This window comes from Anomaloglossus baeobatrachus, assembly GCF_048569485.1.
Source record: "Anomaloglossus baeobatrachus isolate aAnoBae1 chromosome 5 unlocalized genomic scaffold, aAnoBae1.hap1 SUPER_5_unloc_22, whole genome shotgun sequence".
In the NCBI taxonomy this organism is placed as follows: domain Eukaryota; kingdom Metazoa; phylum Chordata; class Amphibia; order Anura; family Aromobatidae; genus Anomaloglossus; species Anomaloglossus baeobatrachus.
Genome location: NW_027441798.1, coordinates 478,380 through 500,943, shown reverse-complemented (window position 1 = coordinate 500,943; position 22,564 = coordinate 478,380). Strand labels below are relative to the sequence as shown.

The following is a 22,564-nucleotide window of genomic DNA, read 5'->3' as shown; positions in this document are numbered from 1 at the left end:
TCTCTACCTAAGAAGCTCAGGGAAAAATACATATATTCCATGTTCATTCCCCACATACAGTTAGGTCCAGAAATATTTGGACAGTGACACAAGTTTTGTTATTTTAGCTGTTTACAAAAACATGTTCAGAAATACAATTATATATATAATATGGGCTGAAAGTGCACACTCCCAGCTGCAATATGAGAGTTTTCACATCCAAATCGGAGAAAGGGTTTAGGAATCATAGCTCTGTAATGCATAGCCTCCTCTTTTTCAAAGGACCAAAAGTAATTGGACAAGGGACTCTAAGGGCTGCAATTAACTCTGAAGGCGTCTCCCTCGTTAACCTGTAATCAATGAAGTACTTAAAAGGTCTGGGGTTGATTACAGGTGTGTGGTTTTGCATTTGGAAGCTGTTGCTGTGACCAGACAACATGCGGTCTAAGGAACTCTCAATTGAGGTGAAGCAGAACATCCTGAGGCTGAAAAAAAAGAAAAAATCCATCAGAGAGATAGCAGACATGCTTGGAGTAGCAAAATCAACAGTCGGGTACATTCTGAGAAAAAAGGAATTGACTGGTGAGCTTGGGAACTCAAAAAAGGCCTGGGCGTCCACGGATGACAACAGTGGTGGATGATCGCTGCATACTTTCTTTGGTGAAGAAGAACCCGTTCACAACATCAACTGAAGTCCAGAACACTCTCAGTGAAGTAGGTGTATCTGTCTCTAAGTCACCAGTAAAGAGAAGACTCCATGAAAGTAAATACAAAGGGTTCACATCTAGATGCAAACCATTCATCAATTCCAAAAATAGACAGGCCAGAGTTAAATTTGCTGAAAAACACCTCATGAAGCCAGCTCAGTTCTGGAAAAGTATTCTATGGACAGATGAGACAAAGATCAACCTGTACCAGAATGATGGGAAGAAAAAAGTTTGGAGAAGAAAGGGAACGGCACATGATCCAAGGCACACCACATCCTCTGTAAAACATGGTGGAGGCAACGTGATGGCATGGGCATGCATGGCTTTCAATGGCACTGGGTCACTTGTGTTTATTGATGACATAACAGCAGACAAGAGTAGCCGGATGAATTCTGAAGTGTACCGGGATATACTTTCAGCCCAGATTCAGCCAAATGCCGCAAAGTTGATCGGACGGCGCTTCATAGTACAGATGGACAATGACCCCAAGCATACAGCCAAAGCTACCCAGGAGTTCATGAGTGCAAAAAAGTGGAACATTCTGCAATGGCCAAGTCAATCACCAGATCTTAACCCAATTGAGCATGCATTTCACTTGCTCAAATCCAGACTTAAGACGGAAAGACCCACAAACAAGCAAGACCTGAAGGCTGCGGCTGTAAAGGCCTGGCAAAGCATTAAGAAGGAGGAAACCCAGCGTTTGGTGATGTCCATGGGTTCCAGACTTAAGGCAGTGATTGCCTCCAAAGGATTCGCAACAAAATATTGAAAATAAAAATATTTTGTTTGGGTTTGGTTTATTTGTCCAATTACTTTTGACCTCCTAAAATGTGGAGTGTTTGTAAAGAAATGTGTACAATTCCTACAATTTCTATCAGATATTTTTGTTCAAACCTTCAAATTAAAGGTTACAATCTGCACTTGAATTCTGTTGTAGAGGTTTCATTTCAAATCCAATGTGGTGGCATGCAGAGCCCAACTCGCGAAAATTGTGTCACTGTCCAAATATTTCTGGACCTAACTGTACCTAACACAGTGAATAAAATCTACACCTGTTTATAAGGGATATGTGGACATTTCCTTATTATCTACATATATTCCATGTTCATTCCATGTCTATGTCTAAGAAACCTATTATTTATCTTAATAATTTGGAACCAAGAAGATATTATGTTCATTCTTTTTGCTCATTCTTTTTAGTATGTCCTCTAAACTCCTCTCCAGGTTTGCAATGCTCCTGAGTGTTGTGAGCTGCATATTTAGATCAGTTACCTGGGCTTCCAAATATGTAACACGCTGACATCGAGTGCAGACATATTCACCCTCCAACGGCTGCTCAAGGAATGCAGGGGAAAAGGAAAAGGGTGGGCCCAGCACCAAAAAAATCGGGAATATTAAAACATCAAAATTTTATTGGATATCTAAAATTACAGAGAGTTAAAAAATGAGAGGACACGCATAAGGGCACCTTACACGTTTCAGACAATAAGTAAAAACAAGTCCTTAATCATAGGTGAGTATGCGTACATCAGACGTGTGTTAAATACCCAAAAGCAAAATTCTAAAAGGCAGGCATAATCTGACAAGACACACACCTGGTAGCATTGTCCATGGAGCCGCTATTAAATGGGGATGAACAGTGCAGATAAAAGCAAAAAACAATGGGAAACCTGTAAGGAAAACTCCAAACCCTGCTCTTGTGTCACACTATGATATTGTGCTTATACTATGCACTTCCCGGCCCCCTCAGACTTTACTGCCCCTCACAAGCTCAGTGACCCTCGTTACTGTGGCCGGGGGAAATAGTTCTGGAACAATCTAGAAACAGCTGTGGCTACTGCCCCCTCAGACTTCACTGCTCATCCCTGGATTTCCAGGATATCTGCTCCATGTCCGTCCACGGCTTCCAGGATGTGTCCTGTCTACATACAGCCTCCATTACCTCACTGTGACCCCCTGACATAACCTCCCCTCACCCAGCACCATGACACCCAGCACAGCAGAGCCCTGCATACACTGAGGAGCTGATCATGTGACCCCTGACTCCTCCCCTCCATGTGACATCATCACAGGTCCTGTAAGCACAGAGCAGCCATATATCCGGTGCGCGGCTCTGCAGGTGGAGGTAGGTGCAGAGCAGTGGCGTACCGTCAATAGAGGCAGGCCACGCCACTACTATGGGGTCCGTGACCTTAAAGTTGCCCCATGATGGTGTAGAGCGCTGCCACACCCCAGGCCCTTGGGATACTCGGTTCCGGGTGGTGGATAATGGGGATCCCCGTCACAGGTGGCCGTGCCCGGTTCTGTTACCTGGGGGCGCTCAGTAACAGGGTTATTTTGTATGTCAGTCATTTGTGACATCACTGGCGGGTTGCGGTAATAAGATGTCCCGCCGCTGCTGTAGTTTTAGGGACACATGGTATAGCAGCAAGTGTGTTTGCACCCTCCGCCAGTAGAGGCTTAAGTCCCATGTAGGTGTGCTGCACCTTGTGGTGCGCCAGTAATAGACACGACACAGTTCTTGCAGATTAACCGGTATTTACTCGCTGGATGTTGCAAGTGCAGTTTGGCACGGCTGGTCAACCGACTTTCCTTTGTCCCAGGGCTGACGTGAGTCCCAGTTGAGCCCTCCGTGCACATGCAGAGCTGATGGTCCCCTTGCCTGAAGCTGTTGGTGACCTGTGGCGCTTCGCTCCTTTGTATTTCCGGGTCCAGTATGACAGGCCTCACGGTCCCTTGTGGGGTAGGCTACTTCTCGGTGCCCTCTCCCGGGTCCTATATATGAGGCTGTGTCCCTGAGCCTATGGGTGGTGTGGTACCCTGGAAGTCACCACACACAGCTGGATCAGCAGACCGCCTTGAGCTGTCGTCTACTCTGGAGTCCAGTACCCCGTCGTGCGTAGTACCTGGGATCTTCTCTCTATCTTCAGGCTACTACCTTCTAGTTGCCCTTTTTGGGGTCTCCTCACAATCCTCACACCCCTCTCACTCACTGACTCCTTTCAACTGCCACTCCTTCAACTGTCATTTTTCCTCTCTGCTAACTCTGCCTAGCAACACCTGTTGCTTCCCACAAGCCACACCCCTTTCCCAGGCTAACACCTAAGGGATTGGTTCTCACATCTGACCACTGTTAACCCTCTACATGCTGCGCCCAGGTCTCAGGGAATGTGCCCCTACCTGTGTGTGAGGTGTGGGTTGTCAGCAGAGGGTGTTCCAGAAAGCCTTAGGATCCTGCAGTCCACTTGGCTAGCATATCCCAGGGGGCTGCATTGGCTGCCCGCTGTGTCTGCGATTTCACTTTTCTCATTTCCAGCATGGGCTGCCCGGTCAACAAGCAGCTGATTAAGGCCGCAGGGGGCCCGCACTGTTTGTACAACTGCAGTCCACTGCAACACAGAGGAGCAGACATGCCCACACTGCACACTGCGTGGTCTCTGCTGAAGAGGAGGGAGTGGCCAGGCAGCATCTTCTTCCAATCAGAGAGGTGTAAGAGATGCCAGGAGGAGAACAGCCAATCAGGAGAGGGGGCGGAGCTTGTTCAGTACAGCGTGCCCGTGGCAGAATGAAAATATGGTAGGGCAGAAGGAGCAGAGACCTGAGCATTGCACGTAGAGAAAAGAGGGAGATTGAGCAGAGAAAACGAGAAGGGAGAACAATAAGAATAGAAAGAAAAAGCAAAGGACAGGATCTGAGCACAGCCAGGAGAACTCACAGGAAGTGCATGCAATAGGAAGTCCGGAGGCTGCCACTCACAGCACAGGCGCAGGTGTAATAATGTACAAATGTCTGCCTGTAACACTACAGAAAGAAACTGTCCTGTCACATCACTGTGTGTGTTATCCCTGTACTTTGACATCACTGTGTGTGTTAACCCTGTACTGTCACATCATTGTGTGTATTTACCCTGTACTGTCACATCACTGTGTGTGTTAACCTTGTACTGTCACATCACTGTGTGTATTAACCCTGTACTATCACATCACTGTGTGTGTGTGTTAACCCTATACTGTGACATCCCTGTGTGTGTTACCCCTGTACTGTGACATCCCTGTGTGTGTTAACCCTGTACTGTGACATCTCTGTGTGTATTATCCCTGTACTGTGACATCGCTGTGTGTATTATCCCTGTACTGTGACATCCCTGTGTGTATTATCCCTGTACTGTGACATTACTGTGTGTATTATCCCTGTACTGTGACATCACTGTGTGTGTTATCCCTGTACTGTGACATCACTGTGTGTGTTATCCCTGTACTTTGACATCACTGTGTGTGTTAACCCTGTACTGCCACATCACTGTGTGTATTAACCCTGTACTGTCACATCACTGTGTGTGTTAACCCTCTACTGTCACATCGCTGTGTGTGTTAACCCTGTACTGTGACATCGCTGTGTGTATTACCCCTGTACTGTGACACTGCTGTATTACTCCTGTACTGTCACATCACTGTGTGTGTTATCCCTGTACTGTAACATCACTGTGTGTATTAACCCTATACTATCACATCACTGTGTGTGTTATCCCTGTACTTTGACATCACTGTGTGTGTTAACCCTGTACTGCCACATCACTGTGTGTATTAACCCTGTACTGTCACATCACTGTGTGTGTTAACCCTCTACTGTCACATCGCTGTGTGTGTTAACCCTGTACTGTGACATCGCTGTGTGTATTACCCCTGTACTGTGACACTGCTGTGTGTATTACCCCTGTACTGTCACATCACTGTGTGTGTTAACCCTGTACTGTCACATCATTTTGTGTATTAACCGTGTACTGTCACATCACTGTGTGTATTAACCCTGTACTGTCACATCACTGTGTGTGTTAACCCTGTACTGTCACATCACTGTGTGTATTAACCCTGTACTATCACATCACTGTGTGTGTTAACCCTGTACTGTCACATCACTGTGTGTGTTAACCCTGTACTGTCACATCACTGTGTGTATTAACCCTGTACTATCACATAACTGTGTCTGTTAACCCTGTACTGTCACATCACTGTTTGTGTTAACCCTGTACTATCACATCACTCTCTGTGTTAACCCTGTACTGTCACATCACTGTGTGTATGTTAACCCTGTACTATGACATCACTGTGTGTGTTAACCCTGTACTGTGACATGGCTGTGTGTATTATCCCTGTACTGTGACATGGCTGTGTGTATTACCCCTGTACTGTGATATCACTGTATATATTACCCCTGTACTGTGACATCAATGTGTGTATTACCCCTGTACTGTGACATCACTGTGTGTGTGTGTGTGTGTGTGTTAACCCTGTACTGTGACATCACTGTGTATTATCCCTGTACTGTGACATCAATGTGTGTATTACCCCTGTACTGTGACATCACTGTGTGTATTATCACTGTAGTGTGACATGGCTGTGCGTATTATCCCTGTAGTGTGACATGGTTGTGTGTATTATCCCTATACTGTAACATGGCTGTGTGTATTATCCCTGTACTGTGACATGGCTGTGTGTATTATCCCTGTACTGTTACATGGCTGTGTGTATTATCCCTGTGCTGTGTGACATTGCTGTGTGTATTATCCCTGTACTGTGACATTACTATGTGTATTATCCCTGTTCTGTGACATCACTGTGTGTATTATCCCTGTACTGTGACATGGCTGTGTGTATTAGCTCTGTACTGTGACATGGCTGTTTATTACCCCTGTACTGTGACATCACTGTGTGTGTGTTATCCCTGTACTGTGACATCACTGTGTGTATTATCCCTGTACTGTGACATGGCTGTGTGTATTATCCCTGTACTGTGGTACTGTGACATCACTGTGTATTAACCCTGTACTGTCACATCACTGTGTGTGTGTGTTAACCCTGTACTGTCACATCACTGTGTGTTAACCCTGTACTGTCACATGACTGTGAGTGTTAACACTGTACTATCACATCACTTTGTGTTAACCCTGTACTGTCACATCACTGTGTGTATGTAACCCTGTACTGTGACATCACTGTGTGTGTGTGTGTGTGTGTTAACCCTGTAATGTGACATCGCTGTGTGTATTATCCCTGTACTGTGACATCACTGTGTGTATTATCCCTGTACTGTGACATCACTGTGTGTATTATCCCTGTGCTGTGCAGTGATTTATTATGGTACCTAAGGCTATAAAGGAGGTCATAATTTTTACTATTATATGGGAGAGACATCTGAAAATGTATATTGTGTGTGTGGTGAGGGGCACGAAAGAGGACATCGCTACTTTAGTTTAAGTTCACATACTGCAGATTGTTTTGGGGATTTGCGGTGTGAACTCACTTGTCTTTGTGCAGTGGACTTTGCTCAGTAACAGGATGGTGCTTATATTCAGACTCCATGTGGTGATAATATTTGGTCATGGTGTGGCGGTATTATTTTGCAATGTATAGTAGTATTACTGGTTTTGGTATGGTGGGTGCTGTTCAGTAACACTTTATAGTATGTGTTATTTGGTAATTGTATGACTATTTTGTCGCAGGATTACTCAGCGAGCGTCAGGCCCTGCGGTGCCCAGCGAGCGTCAGGCCCTGCGGTGCCCAGCGAGTGTCAGGCCCTGCGGTGCCCAGCGAGTGTCAGGCCCTGCGGTGCCCAGCGAGCGTCAGGCCCAGTGGTGCCCAGCGAGCGTCAGGCACTGCGGTGCCCAGCGAGCGTCAGGCCCCGCGGTTCCCAGCGAGCGTCAGGCCCCGCGGTTCCCAGCGAGCGTCAGGCCCCGCGGTTCCCAGCAAGCGTCAGGCCCTGCGCTCCTCAGTACATCGCACACAATCACAAGACAGGAGCACAGACACACAGCACTGCCTAGACTGGTCCTCTGCAGACGGAGCCAGGCCCGGTAATAGTCTATTTACTGGACTGGTAGATGTAGAGCCTGGCTAGGATAAAGATTAATTCATGATGTGTATATGCGTCCCCAGTCACTTTTCTGCCCCCCACTGGCTTCGGGGGGGGTTGGCATTCAGACTTTTGCTATGGGGCCCCATGATTTCTATGTCCGCCCCTGGTGCAAAGTCTCTATTATTTGCTCTCATTCATTTTCCTGTTCCTGTCGTCGTCTTTATTGTTTCTTTGCTTTTATGACGAGGCTGGAGTCGGTTTCTTATTCGGGTTTTTTCTGTTTTGTTTTTTTACAGATTTTATCAACAAAAATAAAAACTCCCAACAATAAAATCCAGTGCAGTGCGGAGCCCGGATGGGAATAACTTACAAGGAAGGAAATAAGTATTGGATCCCTCGCTGATTGTGTAAGTTTCCCACTGACAGAGACATGAACAGTCGATAATTTTAAGGGTCGGTTATTTGTAACAGTGAGAGAGAAAATCTACATACATAATCGCCAGTTTCTGTAACCCTATTCCGGCATGCACCGCGGCACTGTCAGTTGTGCAGGTGCAGTTCGAACTGCGCCTGTGCAAGTGATATCCACGTCACTGCAGCGTCCGGGCACGAACTGCGTGTGCGCAAGTAGCGGTGACGTTACCGCTCGTCCCACACACGCAATGCATGTATACACTGAACACAGACACACACATACACACACACACCTGAATACTCACCTCACCCCAGAGCTGCTCTGGCTTCCATCTCTTCAGTGCAGTGAATATTCAGTTAGTATAATGAGGAGCGGTCAGGATCAGGAGGCAGCAGAGCCGAAGAAAACAGCGCTGGATACAGGTGAATATAGAAAATCTTTTTATTTAAAAGACCCGTGTTTTCTCCGTAGGTAGGGAGTAGAGATGAGCGAACTGGTCGCGGTTCGGCTTGAGCTCGGTTCGCCGAACCGAGGTCTGGTTCGCGTTCGGTTCGGCGAACCACTCGAACCCCATAGGAAACAATGGGAGGCAATCACAAACACAAAAACACCTAAAAAACACCCTCAAAGGTGTCCAAAAGATGACAAACAACTCACAAAACAACAAAAACACATGGGAAAGTGACATATACTCATGCGAAAACAAAAGAGCTGGAAAAGGAAAAAGAGGAGGAGACACAGACATAGGCATGGCATGCCCTTCTAAAGTGATGTAAAACACCGCAAGGTGACTCAAAGCGGAGTCTCCCTTTTTTCCAAAAATTGGGCCACACAGACACCACTTCAGTGGCAGCACTTGTGCCCCAGTTGTACACTTCACAGGTAGATTTGCATCAAGCACATTTAAAAATACGCCATCCTTAACTGTCCCCAGGATTGCACCGGGGTAGGTAGCAAAGTCTTTGCTGAACCATGACTTGTTCATCTTGGCTCCTTTTAAAAACCACAGCAAGGGTTACTCCAAGCAGTCTCCCTTTTTTTCCAAAAATTGGGCCACACAGACACCCCATCAGGGGTAGCACTTGTGCCGCAGTTGTACACTTCACAGGTAGATTTGCATCAAGAACATTCAAAATTACGCCATCCTCAACCGTCCCCAGGATGACACCGGGGTAGGTAGCAAAGTCTTTGCTGAACCATGACTTGTTCATCTTGGCTCCTTTCAAAAAACACAGCAAGGGTTACTCTAAGCGGATTCTCCCTTTTTTCCAAAAATTGGGCCACACAGACACCCACCCCTTCAGTGGCAGCACTTGTGCCCCAGTTGCAAACAGGATGTTTTGATTTGCATCAAGCACATTCCAAATCCACAAGCATTTACTCTCCCCAGGATGACACAGGGGTAGTAAATTCCTTGTGGATCCATGACTTGTTCATTTTGATGAACGTTAGTCTGTCCACATTGTCACTGGACAGACGTGTGCGCTTATCTGTCAGCACACACCCAGCAGCACTGAAGACACGTTCAGAGACAATGCTGGCAGCTGGACACGACAAGATCTCCAAGGCGTAAGTGGAGAGCTCTGGCCATTTTTCAAGATTTGAAGCCCAAAATGAGCAAGGCTCCATTTGCAAAGTCATGGCATCGATGTTCATTTGGAGATACTCCTGTATCATCGGCTCCAGCCGTTGACTATGTGTCAGACTTGTTGTCTCTGGTGGCCTTGCAAAGGATGGTCTAAAAAAATTCTGAAAAGATTCAATAAAATTACAGTTACCAGCACCAGATACGGTGCTGCTGGTACGGGTAGACTGTTGAAGATGACGAGACCGTCCCATGTTTGTCAAGTTAAAACTGGGAGATTCACTCCGTGCACCACGGTTGTTTGGTGGAAAAGCCGAGTTAAGATCGAGTAACAGCTTTTGCTGATACTCCTGCATACGTGCGTCCCTTTCTATGGCTGGAATTATGTCACAAAATTTGGACTTGTACCGGGGATCTAATAGTGTGGCAAGCCAGTACTCATCATCACTTCTAATTTTGACAATACGAGGGTCATGTTGGAGGTAGTGCAGCAAGAAGGCCCTCATGTGTCTGGCGCAGCCATGCGGACCAAGTCCACGCTGTGTTTGTGGCATAGAGGTGCTAACCGTTCTTTCTTCCTCTGACATCTCCCCCCAACCTCTTTCAACTGAAATTTGACCAAGGTCTCCCTCATCCGCTGAGTCTTCCATGTCCATGGACAGTTCGTCCTCCATTTCTTCATGTTCTCCTGCACCTTCCTCAACATTTCGCCTGCTACCATGCGCCCTTGTTGATCCCTGTCCCCCATGGTCCCATGCCTACCGCCTTGGTGATGATGAACGTCTGGACCTTGGTGATGTTGTTGTCCCTTGCGCATATGAATCCTCCTGTACTTCCTCCCCTTCCTGTTGTCCCACCCCCTGACTGGACTGGAATTGTCATGCTGATAATAGCATTGTCAGCGCTAAACATATTCGTCGCCATGTCGAAACTGTGCAGAAGGGTGCATAGGTCCTTGATCTGAGACCACTCCATCAGGGTGATCTGCCCCACCTCTGCATCTCGTTGGCCCAGGCTATACGTCATGACGTATTGCACCAGTGCTCGGCGGTGCTGCCACAGTCGCTGTAACATGTGGAGAGTCGAATTCCAGCGTGTCGGCGCATCGCATTTCAGGTGATGAACCGGCAGGCTGTAAGACTTCTGGAGCGATGCAAGTCGCTCAGCTGCGGCGGTTGAACGGCGGAAGTGAGCAGACAGTTTTCGTACCCTGTTCAGAAGGCCATCTAGGCCGGGATAGTGTGTTAAAAATTGCTGGACAACAAGGTTCAACACGTGAGCCATACAAGGCACGTGTGTCACCTTGCCCAGGCGAAGGGCCGCACCCAGGTTTGCAGCATTGTCGCACACAGCCTTACCAGGCTGCAGGTTGAATGGAGACAACCATTTACCAAACTCAGTCTCCACAGCTGCCCACAACTCCGCCGCTGTGTGACTCTTAGTTCCAAGACATTTCAAGACAAAGACCGCCTGATGCCGTTGCGCTCTGCTGCCAGCATAGTAATGAGGGGTGCGTGATTCCTTCTGCGCAGTTCCAACGCTGGTGGTCTGACCAGGCAGGCTTGGGGCGGAGGTGGAGGACCCAGACGAGGTTGAGGAGGCAGAAGCAGTGGAGGAACTTGGACAGACAGAGGATTGACGCCCAAGTCGTGGGGACAGAAAGACTTGTGCAGCAGACCCTTCACCATCTATCACCATAGTTACCCAGTGTCCAGTCAACGACATGTAACGTCCCTGTCCATGCTTACTGGTCCAAGTATCGGTGGTGAAATGCACCCGTCCACACACAGAGTTTCCCAAGGAAGCGGTGATGTTGTGTGCGACATGCTGGTGTAGCGCAGGCACACCTTTCTTAGAGAAGTAGTGGTCACTGGGCATCTGGTACTGGGGCACAGCGACAGACATAAGGTCTCTAAAATCCTGTGTGTCCACCAGGCCGAAAGGCAGCATTTCGGTAGCCAAGAGCTTACAGAGGGATAAAGTCAACCTCTTAGTTTTGTCATGGGTCGCAGGAAATGGCCTTTTATTTGTCCACATCTGAGGGACAGAGATCTGGCTGCTGTGTGTAGACGGTGGTGAGTAGGGTGTCCCTGAAAAAATGCAGGTTTGTGAGGAAAGTGCAGGCGTAGACATGATGTTGCCTTCATCCAATGTTGATGCTATCGATGTCTGAGAGAGCTGTACACACGCACTTGTTTCCTCTTCCAAACCAACTGACGACCTACCAAGCAAACTGCCTGTTGCGGTTACAGTAGTGGAAGTTGTGCGTGGAAAACCAGGTGTGACAGCTGTCCCCACAGTCCTAGAAGATGAAGAGCGCGCGGATGCACTGGAAGGGGCAGGCGGTGGATGGTTCGCTCCGCTAGGCCGCATTGCAGCACGGTGAGCTTCCCACTGGGACATATGATATTTATTCATGTGACGATTCATGGAAGAAGTTGTCAAACTGCTGAGGTTTTGGCCTCTACTAACAGATTCCCGACAAATTTTACAGATCACATAATTTGGGCGATCCTTTGCAAGGTCAAAAAAGGACCAGGCTAGGCAAGGCTTAGAGGGCATGCGACCTGCTGAGCCCCCCCGACTAGTGCTCAGAGGCAGAGTGGTGGCTGAGGATGCAGTTGTAGACATGCTACCAGTACTCCTCCTCTGTCCAGGAAGGCGCAAGGTAACTTCGTCGTCAGTAGCATCCTCCTCCACCGCCTCTGTTGACCTCCTTGAGTGCCTGACTGTGGGTTGACAGTAGGTGGGATCTAGAACTTCCTCATCAAGCGTTGTGTTTGCACTCCCCTCCTCCTCAGACCGAGCCTCTTCCTGCCCTGAACAAATATTTAAGTTGTCATCCCAATCTGGTATCTGCGTCTCATTGTCATCAGTATGTTCCTCATTGTCTATTACAACAGGTGTTTCAGTTTGTGAATGAGGGTCTACATTATGCTCAGAAACTTGGTCATCACGGCCTGAATCTGAGTCACAAAGGTTCTGGGCATCACTGCAGACCATTTCCTGGTCTGTACTCACTGTAGCTTGGGAGCAGACCTCTGATTCCCAGGCTATAGTGTGACTGAACAGCTCTGCAGACTCAGCCATCTCTGTTCCACCATACTGTGCAGGGTGGATGGAGACTTGAGAGCTGGGAGAAAGCAAGTGTGATTGGGATGACAACTCCGAGGACTGGTGTTTTTTGGATGCGGTAGTTGAGGTGGCGGAGAAGACACTTGTTGGACCACTTGAGATCCATTCAAGCATTTTCTTTTTTTGGCCATCATCTACCTTTGTTCCAGTTGTTCGTGTTCGTAAAAAAGGGAGCACATCTGATTGTCCACGGAAAGTAGTAGACATCTTACTTTTGCTGGAAGATGGCCTATCTTCAGCAGATGTTAATGGAGCTTTGCCACCTTCCCCACGGACACAAACTTTTTTTTCCTTTTCCAACACGCCTGTTCCCCTTTCCACCAGCATCTGTCATTTTGCCACTCATTTATATTGCGACAAGATTGTGCACTTAAAATGTGTTAGTAAAAATTGAGAGGTGGTGTAGATTGCAGCGGTGGTCTACCTTTATTGACAGCAGAATAAACAACAATAATTATCACTGACAATGCAACTACGGCCCTTAAACTGGCAGCAGTGTTTGCTAGTATAATGGCTTAGTAACAATGAGTTTGAGTGTGCAATGCAGAGGTGCTGCAAATATCTTGGCACCAGTGGGACACTATTGAAGTCCAACAGCCACTTTTAGGATGCCACTAAGTTTCCTCAGTGTTTGCTAGTATAATGGCTTAGTAACAATGAGCTTGAGTGTGCAAAGGGCAGGAGGGTACAGTGGCCGGGTTGTGGGCCAATGTAGAGGAAAGGAAGCCTCACTTTCTATCCCTCCTAATGGTGAAATGTAGCAAGGAACTCCCTGACCTTAGTTACACAAACACTCTTACCTGTAGCTGTTAAAATCTGTTTCCAGGACCTGACTGTCACCTATGGCTCTGAGCCTGCTGTAATTAGCCCTTACAAGGGCTGAAAGAAACTTTTATCCCTATTCTGTATAGCGCTGTGTGTAGAGCGTACACAGGAGTATCGGAGACAGGAGCTGCGCCAGCGGTGACTGACACCCAGACGCAGAAGGCAGATAATGGCGTCCAGACGGGCAGATACCCGTTTTTATAATGCAGGGACATGTGACATGGACAGCCTATGACACATGCCCTTGCTTCTCTGGCAAAAAGTCCACTTAGCTGTGTGTGTGTCTGGGATTGGCTGACATGCTGGCCCGCCCAACTACACGCGCGCTTAGGGAAGGAAGACAAGGAAAAAAAAAAAAAATGGCGATCGCCATTATCCCAGCAGCAGTGATCTGAACGCGCTATTCCCGCACACTATACGCTGAAATTTCATAATAGTGTGAGTCACAGAGTGACTTACACTATTACAGCGAAAAGCCAGCTAGTAATTAGCTTGGCTTTTTGCTGCTAGAACCGTTCTCGAACGTAACTAGAACTATCGAGCTTTCAGCAAAAAGCTAGAGTTCTAGTTTGATCTAGAACAGCCCCCAAAATCACTCGAACCACGAACTGGAGAACCACGAACCACGAACCGCGCTCAACTCTAGTAGGGAGGGAGAGAAAGAATGCACACACACAAACCTATACACAGATGACACGTACACACAGCGTACAGCCATATACACACACATGTACACAGACAAAATGTACACACAGCGTACAGCCATATACACATACATATGCACAGACGACACATACACACAGCGTACACCCATACACACTCCCACACATGTACACAGATGACACATACACACAGCGTACAGCCATATACACACACACACACGTGTAAACAGATGACACGTGCATACAGCGTACAGCCATATACACACACATGTACACATACAACACGTACACAAAGCGTACAGCCATATACACAGGCACACAGACGACACATGCACACAGCGTACAGCCATATACACACACACTTGTAAACAGACAACACGTACATACAGCGTACAGCCATATACACACACACTTGTAAACAGACAACACGTACATACAGCGTACAGCCATATACACACATATGTACATAGACGACACATACACATAGCGTACAGCCATATACACACATACGTACACAGACGACACGTACACAGCGTACAGCCATTTACACACATGTACACTGACGACATGTACACACAGCGTACAACCATATGCACACACATGTACACATACGACATGTACACACAGCATGCAGCCATATATATACACGTACACAGACGACATGTACACACATCACAGCTCAAGAAACACAACACCAGATACCAATATACAGCACACAACAAGGAAGAGACACACACGGGTGAAAGACGTCAAATAATGCAACACATACAATACACAAATGCGGAACGATGGCATACAACAGATATGTTGGAAAGTGCAAACAGTGTGACACATGTCCACTGCTCCTGTCAGCACCACTAAGCATAGACAGATGTTCATTTCACTGCACTCCCGATGCGATAGCATCGAGCCTATTTCTAGTCAATATTAAAATCCAGAAAATTACATTGTTTAAATTATATGCATTTATTTGCATTTTTTAGAGAGAAATAAGTATTTGATCCCTCTGACAAACAAGACTTAATACTTGTTGGCAGCGCAGCAGTCAGTCGTTTTTTTAGTTTGATGATGAGGTTTGCGCACGTCAGGAGGGATTTTACTTCTCTCCTCTTTATAGATCATCTCTAAATCATTCAGATTTTAAGGCTGTCGCTTGGCAACTCAGTGCTTCACCTCCTCCATAGGTTTTAAGGTCTGGAGACTGGCTGGGCCACTCCATGACCTTAAAGAAGTTGTCCAGTTACTTTTTTTTTTTTCTGATAAATCTTGCTAATATGTGCCCCTCAACACATCTATTATGTTTTTTCAGCAAAATTACCTTTTATTGTGCACTAGCAGCACACGGTCATTGCTGGCTCCAGCTCTGATGGGGTTAATCTCTCCTCTGACTTCCTGTGTTCAGTTCCTACAAGTCCCAGAATTCTTTGTGGCTCTAGGGCGGTGTCTGGCTTATCTAACACACCCACTGTGTCTAATACACCCACTCTGCTCCCACCCAAACCCTCCTCCCTGCCTCTTCCCTGTGGATGCACTGAGATCAATCATACAGAGACAGCAGCAGCTCTACACAGCCAGGGGAAGAAAGTGTGTGTGCGCGTATATACAGTGTATGTGTATATACAGTGTGTGTGCGTATATACAGTGTGTGTGTATATACAGTGTATGTGTGTATATACAGTGTATGTGTGTATATACAGTGTGTGTGCGTATATACAGTGTGTGTGCGTATATACAGTGTGTGTGTGTATATACAGTGTGTGTGTGTATATATACAGTGTGTATGTGTGTGTGTATGTCATACTCACCTGTCTGCAGGGTCCCGGTGCCATGCCTGCTTCCAGCTCCTGTCTCGGTACCGCCGCTCTGGCTGTGTGCAGTCTCACCGGGGCACGTACGAAGCTTGCAGGACCTGGCGGTGTATCACCTGATGTAGTCACCTGACGCATCAGCTGATCGATTCTCGTGGTGTCGACGGCTTTTTCGCGGCCGGCTATCAGCTGATCCTGCCGTCAGGGGACTTCATCAGCTGATTACCGGCAGCTCCTGCAGTGATGGGCCAGGATCAGACTCCCCTGCATGAGCTGCCGGTAATCAGCACAGACGTGAGTATTTTTTTTTTTTTTTGCACTGATGCTTCAGCTGATTGTATAATCGGCTTTTATACAATCAGCTGATGTGTCATGTGATTCACGTAGTTTAACCTGACACATCATCTGATCGCTTTGCCTTCCAGCAAACCGATCAGATGATATTGGATCCTGATTGGACGGCGCGGGACCCTAACCCAGGATTACTGCGGAGGGGGGTTTATTTCAATAAAGATGGAGTCACTAATTGTGTTGTGTTTTATTTCTAATAAAAAAAAATTTCTGTGTGTTGTGTTTTTTTTTTTATCATTACTAGAAATTCATGGTGGCCATGTCTAATATTGGCGTGACACCATGAATTTCGGACTTAGGGCTAGCTGATAATATACAGCTAGCCCTAACTCCATTATTACCTAGCTAGCCACCCGGCATCAGGGCAGCTGGAAGAGTTGGATACAGCTCCAGAAGATGGCGCTTCTATGAAAGCGCCATTTTCTGGGGTGTGGTGGCTGCGGACTGCAATTCGCAGTGGGGGTGCCCAGAAAGCTTGGGCACCCTTCACTGTGGATTCCAATCCCCAGCTGCCTAGTTGTACCCGGCTGGACACTAAAATTAGGCGAAGCTCACGTCATTTTTTTTTTAAATTATTTCATGAAATTCATGAAATAATTTTAAAAAAAAGGGCTTCTCTATATTTTTGGTTCCCAGCCGGGTACAAATAGGCAGCTGGGGGTTGGGGCAGCCCGTACCTGCCTGCTGTACCCGGCTAGCATACAAAAATATGGCGAAGCCCATGTCATTTTTTTTTTCTTTTTGGGTAAAAAACTGCATACAGTCCTGGATGGAGGATGCTGAGCCTTGTAGCTCTGCAGCTGCTGTCTGCTCTCCTGCATACACTAGTGAATGGAGGATGCTGAGCCTTGTAGTTCTGCAGCTGCTGTCTGCTCTCCTGTATACAATGAACATTTTGAATAAGGAAATGACATCAGACCTTTTTTTTTTTTTTTCATCAACAATCTTTAATGGCATTGTGCACTGATTAAAAACGCAGCAAAAAAGGCACCAAATCGCGGCAAAAACGTGACATGCAGCACCGCAGGTGACAGAGCAGAGCAAGTTGGTGACATGCTCTGCTCTGACACATAGTGTGCTGCATGTCACTGTATCCACTCTGGGACTTGTTGTGCAGGTGACCGGATGATACATGTCACTAACTGCCCCACTCTGTGATTTCTGCTGCATAGTACCAACTGTATACACTCTCACCTGCACAAGTCCCATAGTGGAGACAGTTAGTGACATGTAGCATCCGGTCACCTGCACAACAAGTACCAGAGTGGAGAAAGATAGTGACATGCAGCACACTATGTGTCAGAGCAGAGCATGTCACTGTCTCCACTCCGCTGACCTCACAGCCCGTACACGCTGCGATGGATGCAGGGGGACACAGAACAAGTAATCGGCCGACACTGGAGTCATCTGATTACTTGGGATGAATTGAGCAGTAAAACGCTCTGGTGCTCGATGGGTGTAGCCCATGCCGATTTTTTTTTTAAAAAAAATTCATTAAAAATAAAAAAACAAAAAAAATCACATTGTTTGTGGGCTCCCGCTGCATTTTCTATTGCTAAGGGTAACCAAAGCAGCTACTGGCTGCTAGCCCCCGCTGCTTGGTGTTACTTTCACTGGCAATAGAAATGCAGGGAAGCATTTTTTTTTTATAAAGGTTTTTCCCTGAAAACGTTTTTAAGAAAATGACGTGGGCTTCGCCATATTTTTGTATGCTAGCCAGGTACAGCAGGCAGCTACGGGCTGCCCCCAACCCCCGGCTGGGAACCAAAAATATAGAGAAGCCCTTTTTTTTCATGAATTTCATGAAATAATTAAAAAAAAAAATGATGTGGGCTTCACTAAATTTTTGAGTCCAGCCAGGTACAACTAGGCAGCTGGGGATTGGAATCCACAGTGCAGGGTGCCCAAACTTTCTGGGCCCCCCACTGCGAATTGCAGTCCACAGCTGCCCCAGAAAATGGCGCTTTCATAGAAGCGCCATCTTCAGGCGCTGTATCCAACTCTTCCAGTGGCCCTGGTGGCAGGTGGCACGCTGGGCAATAAGGGGTTAATACCAGCTATGTTTTACCAGCTGGTATAAAGCCCGAGATTCTTAATGTCAGGCCAAGTTTAACCTGGCCATTAAGAATCTCCAACAAAGGGTTTTAAAAAAAAAAAGACATCACACAGAGAAAAATACTTTATTAGAAATAAATACACAGACACAGTAGGGACGCCATGTTTATTACTCCCTCTCACCCCTCGATGGAGAGATTTCTGTACTGACCATGCCAGGAGAGAGCGAGGAAAAGAGAGCGAGCGGGGGGGGGGAAGAGAGCGAGCGGGGGTGGAGAAGAGAGCGAGCGGGGGGGAGAAGAGAGCGAGCGGGGGGGAGAAGAGAGTGAGCGGGGGGGAAGAGAGCGAGCGGGGGGGAAGAGAGCGAGCGGGGGGGAGAAGAGAGAGGGGGGAGAAGAGAGAGAGGGGGGAGAAGAGAGAGAGGGGGGGAGAAGAGAGCGAGGGGGGGAGAAGAGAGCGAGGGGGGGGGGGAGAGAGCGAGGGGGGAGAAGAGAGCGAGGGGGGAGAAGAGAGGGGGGGAGAAGAGAGAGGGGTGGAGAGAGAGGGGGGAGAAGAGAGAGGGGGGGGAGAAGAGAGAGAGGGGGGAGAAGAGAGAGAGGGGGGAGAAGAGAGAGAGAGAGGGGGGAGAAGAGAGAGAGGGGGGGAGAAGAGAGAGGGGGGGAGAAGAGAGAGAGAGGGGGGGGGGGAAGAGAGAGGGGGGGAGTGGGGGGAGAGAAGAGAGTGGGGAAAGAAGAGGGGGGGGGCAGTGGTGCTCTGTCACCAACTGTCTCCACTCTGTGACTTGTGGTGCAGGTGACAGAGTGCAGACAGTTGGTCCCATGCAGCAGGACAGGTGGCAGAGCACAGCGGTTACATGCCTGTCAGTGTCTTGCTGCTGGGAGGAGCAGATGATCACACTGCCCGACACCGGCCGCTCTCCTGACATCGCAGCAGAGCGGGCGGGTGGACAGTGTGATCACATACTTACGTGCAGGGGGGGATTCAGCTGAAGAACCCCCCCCTGTACTGCACACTGGCGCCCCGTGCCTCACCATCTGCAGGACGCTTCCGGCTCCACACTGACGTCCTCCGGATCCTCCCCTCGATGCTGGGCTGTGACGTGCGGTAGTCACCGCCCACAGCCCTGTCACTCAATCTGAGTGGCGCCGGCATCCTGTGACGTACCCGTCTTGTTTGAGAGCCCGGAAATGCCGGGACGTCAGAGGATGCCGGCGGCCACAGCTCCAGGGGGTCATGTGACAGGCACTGAGCGTGCAGCATAGCGCCACTCAGTGCCAGAAATGGAAACACAAGCCAATGGAGAAAATACCTAGAATTGTAAGTAGAACTTCGACAGAAAATAAAAAAATGGGTGAACCACCCCTTTAATGTGCTTCTTTTTATGCTTGGATTTTCCTTTTAGGAACAAAATCACTTAATGGTTTGAATCTGAGACGCGATGTTATGTTTCCTTATTGGAATTTGTTTATGCTGTTATACATTTGTATTTTTATATATTTGTATATTCATAAATCATCATATAAGTAAACTATTGTATCTTTTCCTTTTTCTTTTTTTTCCTTTGCTTGTATTGATAACATGTGTATTGTGTGTTTCTACTATTAAGTCCACTCCATATCTGATTGGCTGGCGTGAACTTATATACTGTACCTTAAGGGTAAATTTTCCCATTAGGGTTGACAAAGAACACAGACCATGTTTGAAACGTGTTGCTGTTTCCATGTCTTTCTGGCTCCATTTCATTATATTTTGATGTATGTCCATGTCCATTTTTTTCTGGATTTTAAATGAATAAAGAATTGCAAACTTTTGTAAGGACAATTCGGAAGCTGGATCTCTTCTTCTCCTCAGCCCACCAAAAAAGTGGACACCCTCAAAAGAAAGCAGAACCCCCCCCCCCAGACCAGTTCCCCAACAATTACAATTGGCAAGTACCGATGGTGGGTGGGCTCTCACACAGAGATCTGTGTCACTGTCAGGTCCCTCGCTGTTCCAGCTGCATTGCACCGCAGAGCTGTGTATACAGTGACAGAGATGGCAGAGGCAGTAATATACCGTCTATGCCTTATGTAGAGATGGACGGATTTCCTCTCTGTTGCTACATGTTTGTGTATAGATGTACTGATATGTAATGACATTGCAAAACATCATTGCAGAGTAGGAGTCAGATAAAATGGGCATGTAAAGTATACAAGCTCCGAAACCAGTTTAGGACATCTACATTTTTTTATTTACAGAATTTTTCTAGTTTAGCAGTGAAATATAATGTGGGCACATTTTGTAATTGGGATAATTTTCACTATTTTGCTGCCTTCATACAAGAAATGGGTGGTAAATTGTGCGTCAGCGAGTACACAGATCCGTACGCCATGTGTGCGCCCCTCTTCTTCCATTAGAAGCAAGAATACATTGAACCCTACCTCCATTGCCTGTTCTTACCTGAAAAACTCAGAAATGTTTTGTTTTTGCACTTTCATATTTTTCTTCTCTTCTTCTGGGAGCAATTACTCTTTTATTTTTCCACCCACATTGTCGTATGAAGAATTGTTTTTTTGAAGATGACTCAAAGTTTTTCATTTTACCATAAAATCTATTGGAAATTAAGTAAAAATTCAAAGTACGGTGAAATGATGAATAAATAGTGGGTGCACACTACATCCGATCTCGCTGTTGTTACCCCCAGTGCGAGCCGATCAAACACTGCAGGTGGCTCACACCGGGCTGAGCACCGAGCGTACCCGAGCACAGCGATGCTCGCGAGATTGGTTTACATAGGTAAAGCATCCGATCTCCGCCCCTTCTTGGAAAAGTCTGAGTTTGTACCGAACACTGTACTTCAGGTTCACTCATCTCTAGTGGTGAATAAAAATCACTTTTGTAAATAAAATCAGTTTGTGTTTCCATCTTCAGACACCGGTAACATTATTATATTTGCGTCGATGGAGTTGAGTGAGGACATGTTTTTGTTTGATGAGTCGACATTTTCATTCATCCCATTCTAGGTGCAATATGAATTGATCACTTTTCATTGTATTTATATTGCTATAAAAATAATGTGCTACTTTTATTGGACGGTTTTACTACTTACATAGCACATTTCATGTTGAATTTTTTTTTTTCTACCCAAGTGATATCTTACCTCCCTTATTATCTGCAGTATTTTACATATGGGCTCATCTCCTTCCCATTCAGGTCCTTATAAAATCAGATCCTTTCAGTGGTTTTATTCTATATAAGAGAATTCTCCTGATTGCCCCGTGAAGGATGGATATGGACAGGGACAAGAAGGCGGAGAGGATATTACACCTCACCCTAGAGATCCTCTTCCGGCTTACTGAAGAGGTGAGAGATTCTGATGACGTCACATTACATCATTCTTATCTATGGGAATAACAGATGGACAGAACTGGAGAGGTGAGGACTCTGGAAATGTCTGGAGTGAGATTTATTACTGTGTCTCTCCATAACCAGGATTACACAGTAGTGAAGAAGACCTCTAGTGAGCGCTGTCAGGCCCCTGTGTCTGAGGGATGGGGAAGACCCCTGAGCCCAATCACGGGGCCTCCACCTCACCCCCCGATACATGAGGACATCAATGACCAGAAGATTCTAGAACTCACCTACAAGATGATTGAGCTGCTGACTGGAGAGGTGACACTGCTGGGAATGCTGGGACATTATACAGTAACGCTATGAAGGGATCGGGGGTGACGGTATCATTGTATGTTTAGTAAGCGGATATGTCTGGCTCACAATTGTGCAATTTAGGTGCCCAGAAAAAATAGTAGTCAATAAAATAGTGATAAATCTGGCACACTGAAGTTATGACACATGAAACGTTTCTTTAGAATGCTGAATCGAATTTATTAGTGCAAAGAGTTGAGAATAATTTATCCAACGTTTCGACCGTATCTTATGGTCGTTGTCAAGGACAAAATTATCTATAGCAACACTGTGAAGATATGCATTCAATGCTAAATGGACATCACCATTGGGTATAATGAGATCAGAAAAATCGATCCTCACATACTATCAGTTAGATATAGGGAAGATGGCCAAGGCCTTTATTGCAGGACTGGAAAAAACGCAAGTTTTTGTTGTTGTTTCTGGTTTACTGGACAGAAACCATAACACAAGACACTAGTGGGAGTAAAGTGATTCCCACACTGAGTGTTTCTTAGTTACCTCCA

General features: G+C 46.8%; 1 protein-coding gene across 1 annotated transcript; it reads left to right on the top strand.

Annotated features, from left to right (window-relative positions):
- The first annotated feature begins 2,754 nt into the window (after positions 1–2,754).
- Positions 2,755–22,070, top strand: LOC142259018 (oocyte zinc finger protein XlCOF29-like). Its single transcript, XM_075331555.1, has 4 exons — positions 2,755–2,811; positions 7,835–7,945; positions 21,567–21,716; positions 21,846–22,070. The coding sequence occupies exons 3-4, from the start codon at positions 21,639–21,641 to the stop codon at positions 22,068–22,070; spliced, it is 303 nt and encodes a 100-aa protein (XP_075187670.1). The 5' UTR covers positions 2,755–2,811; positions 7,835–7,945; positions 21,567–21,638.
- The last annotated feature ends 494 nt before the right edge of the window (positions 22,071–22,564 follow it).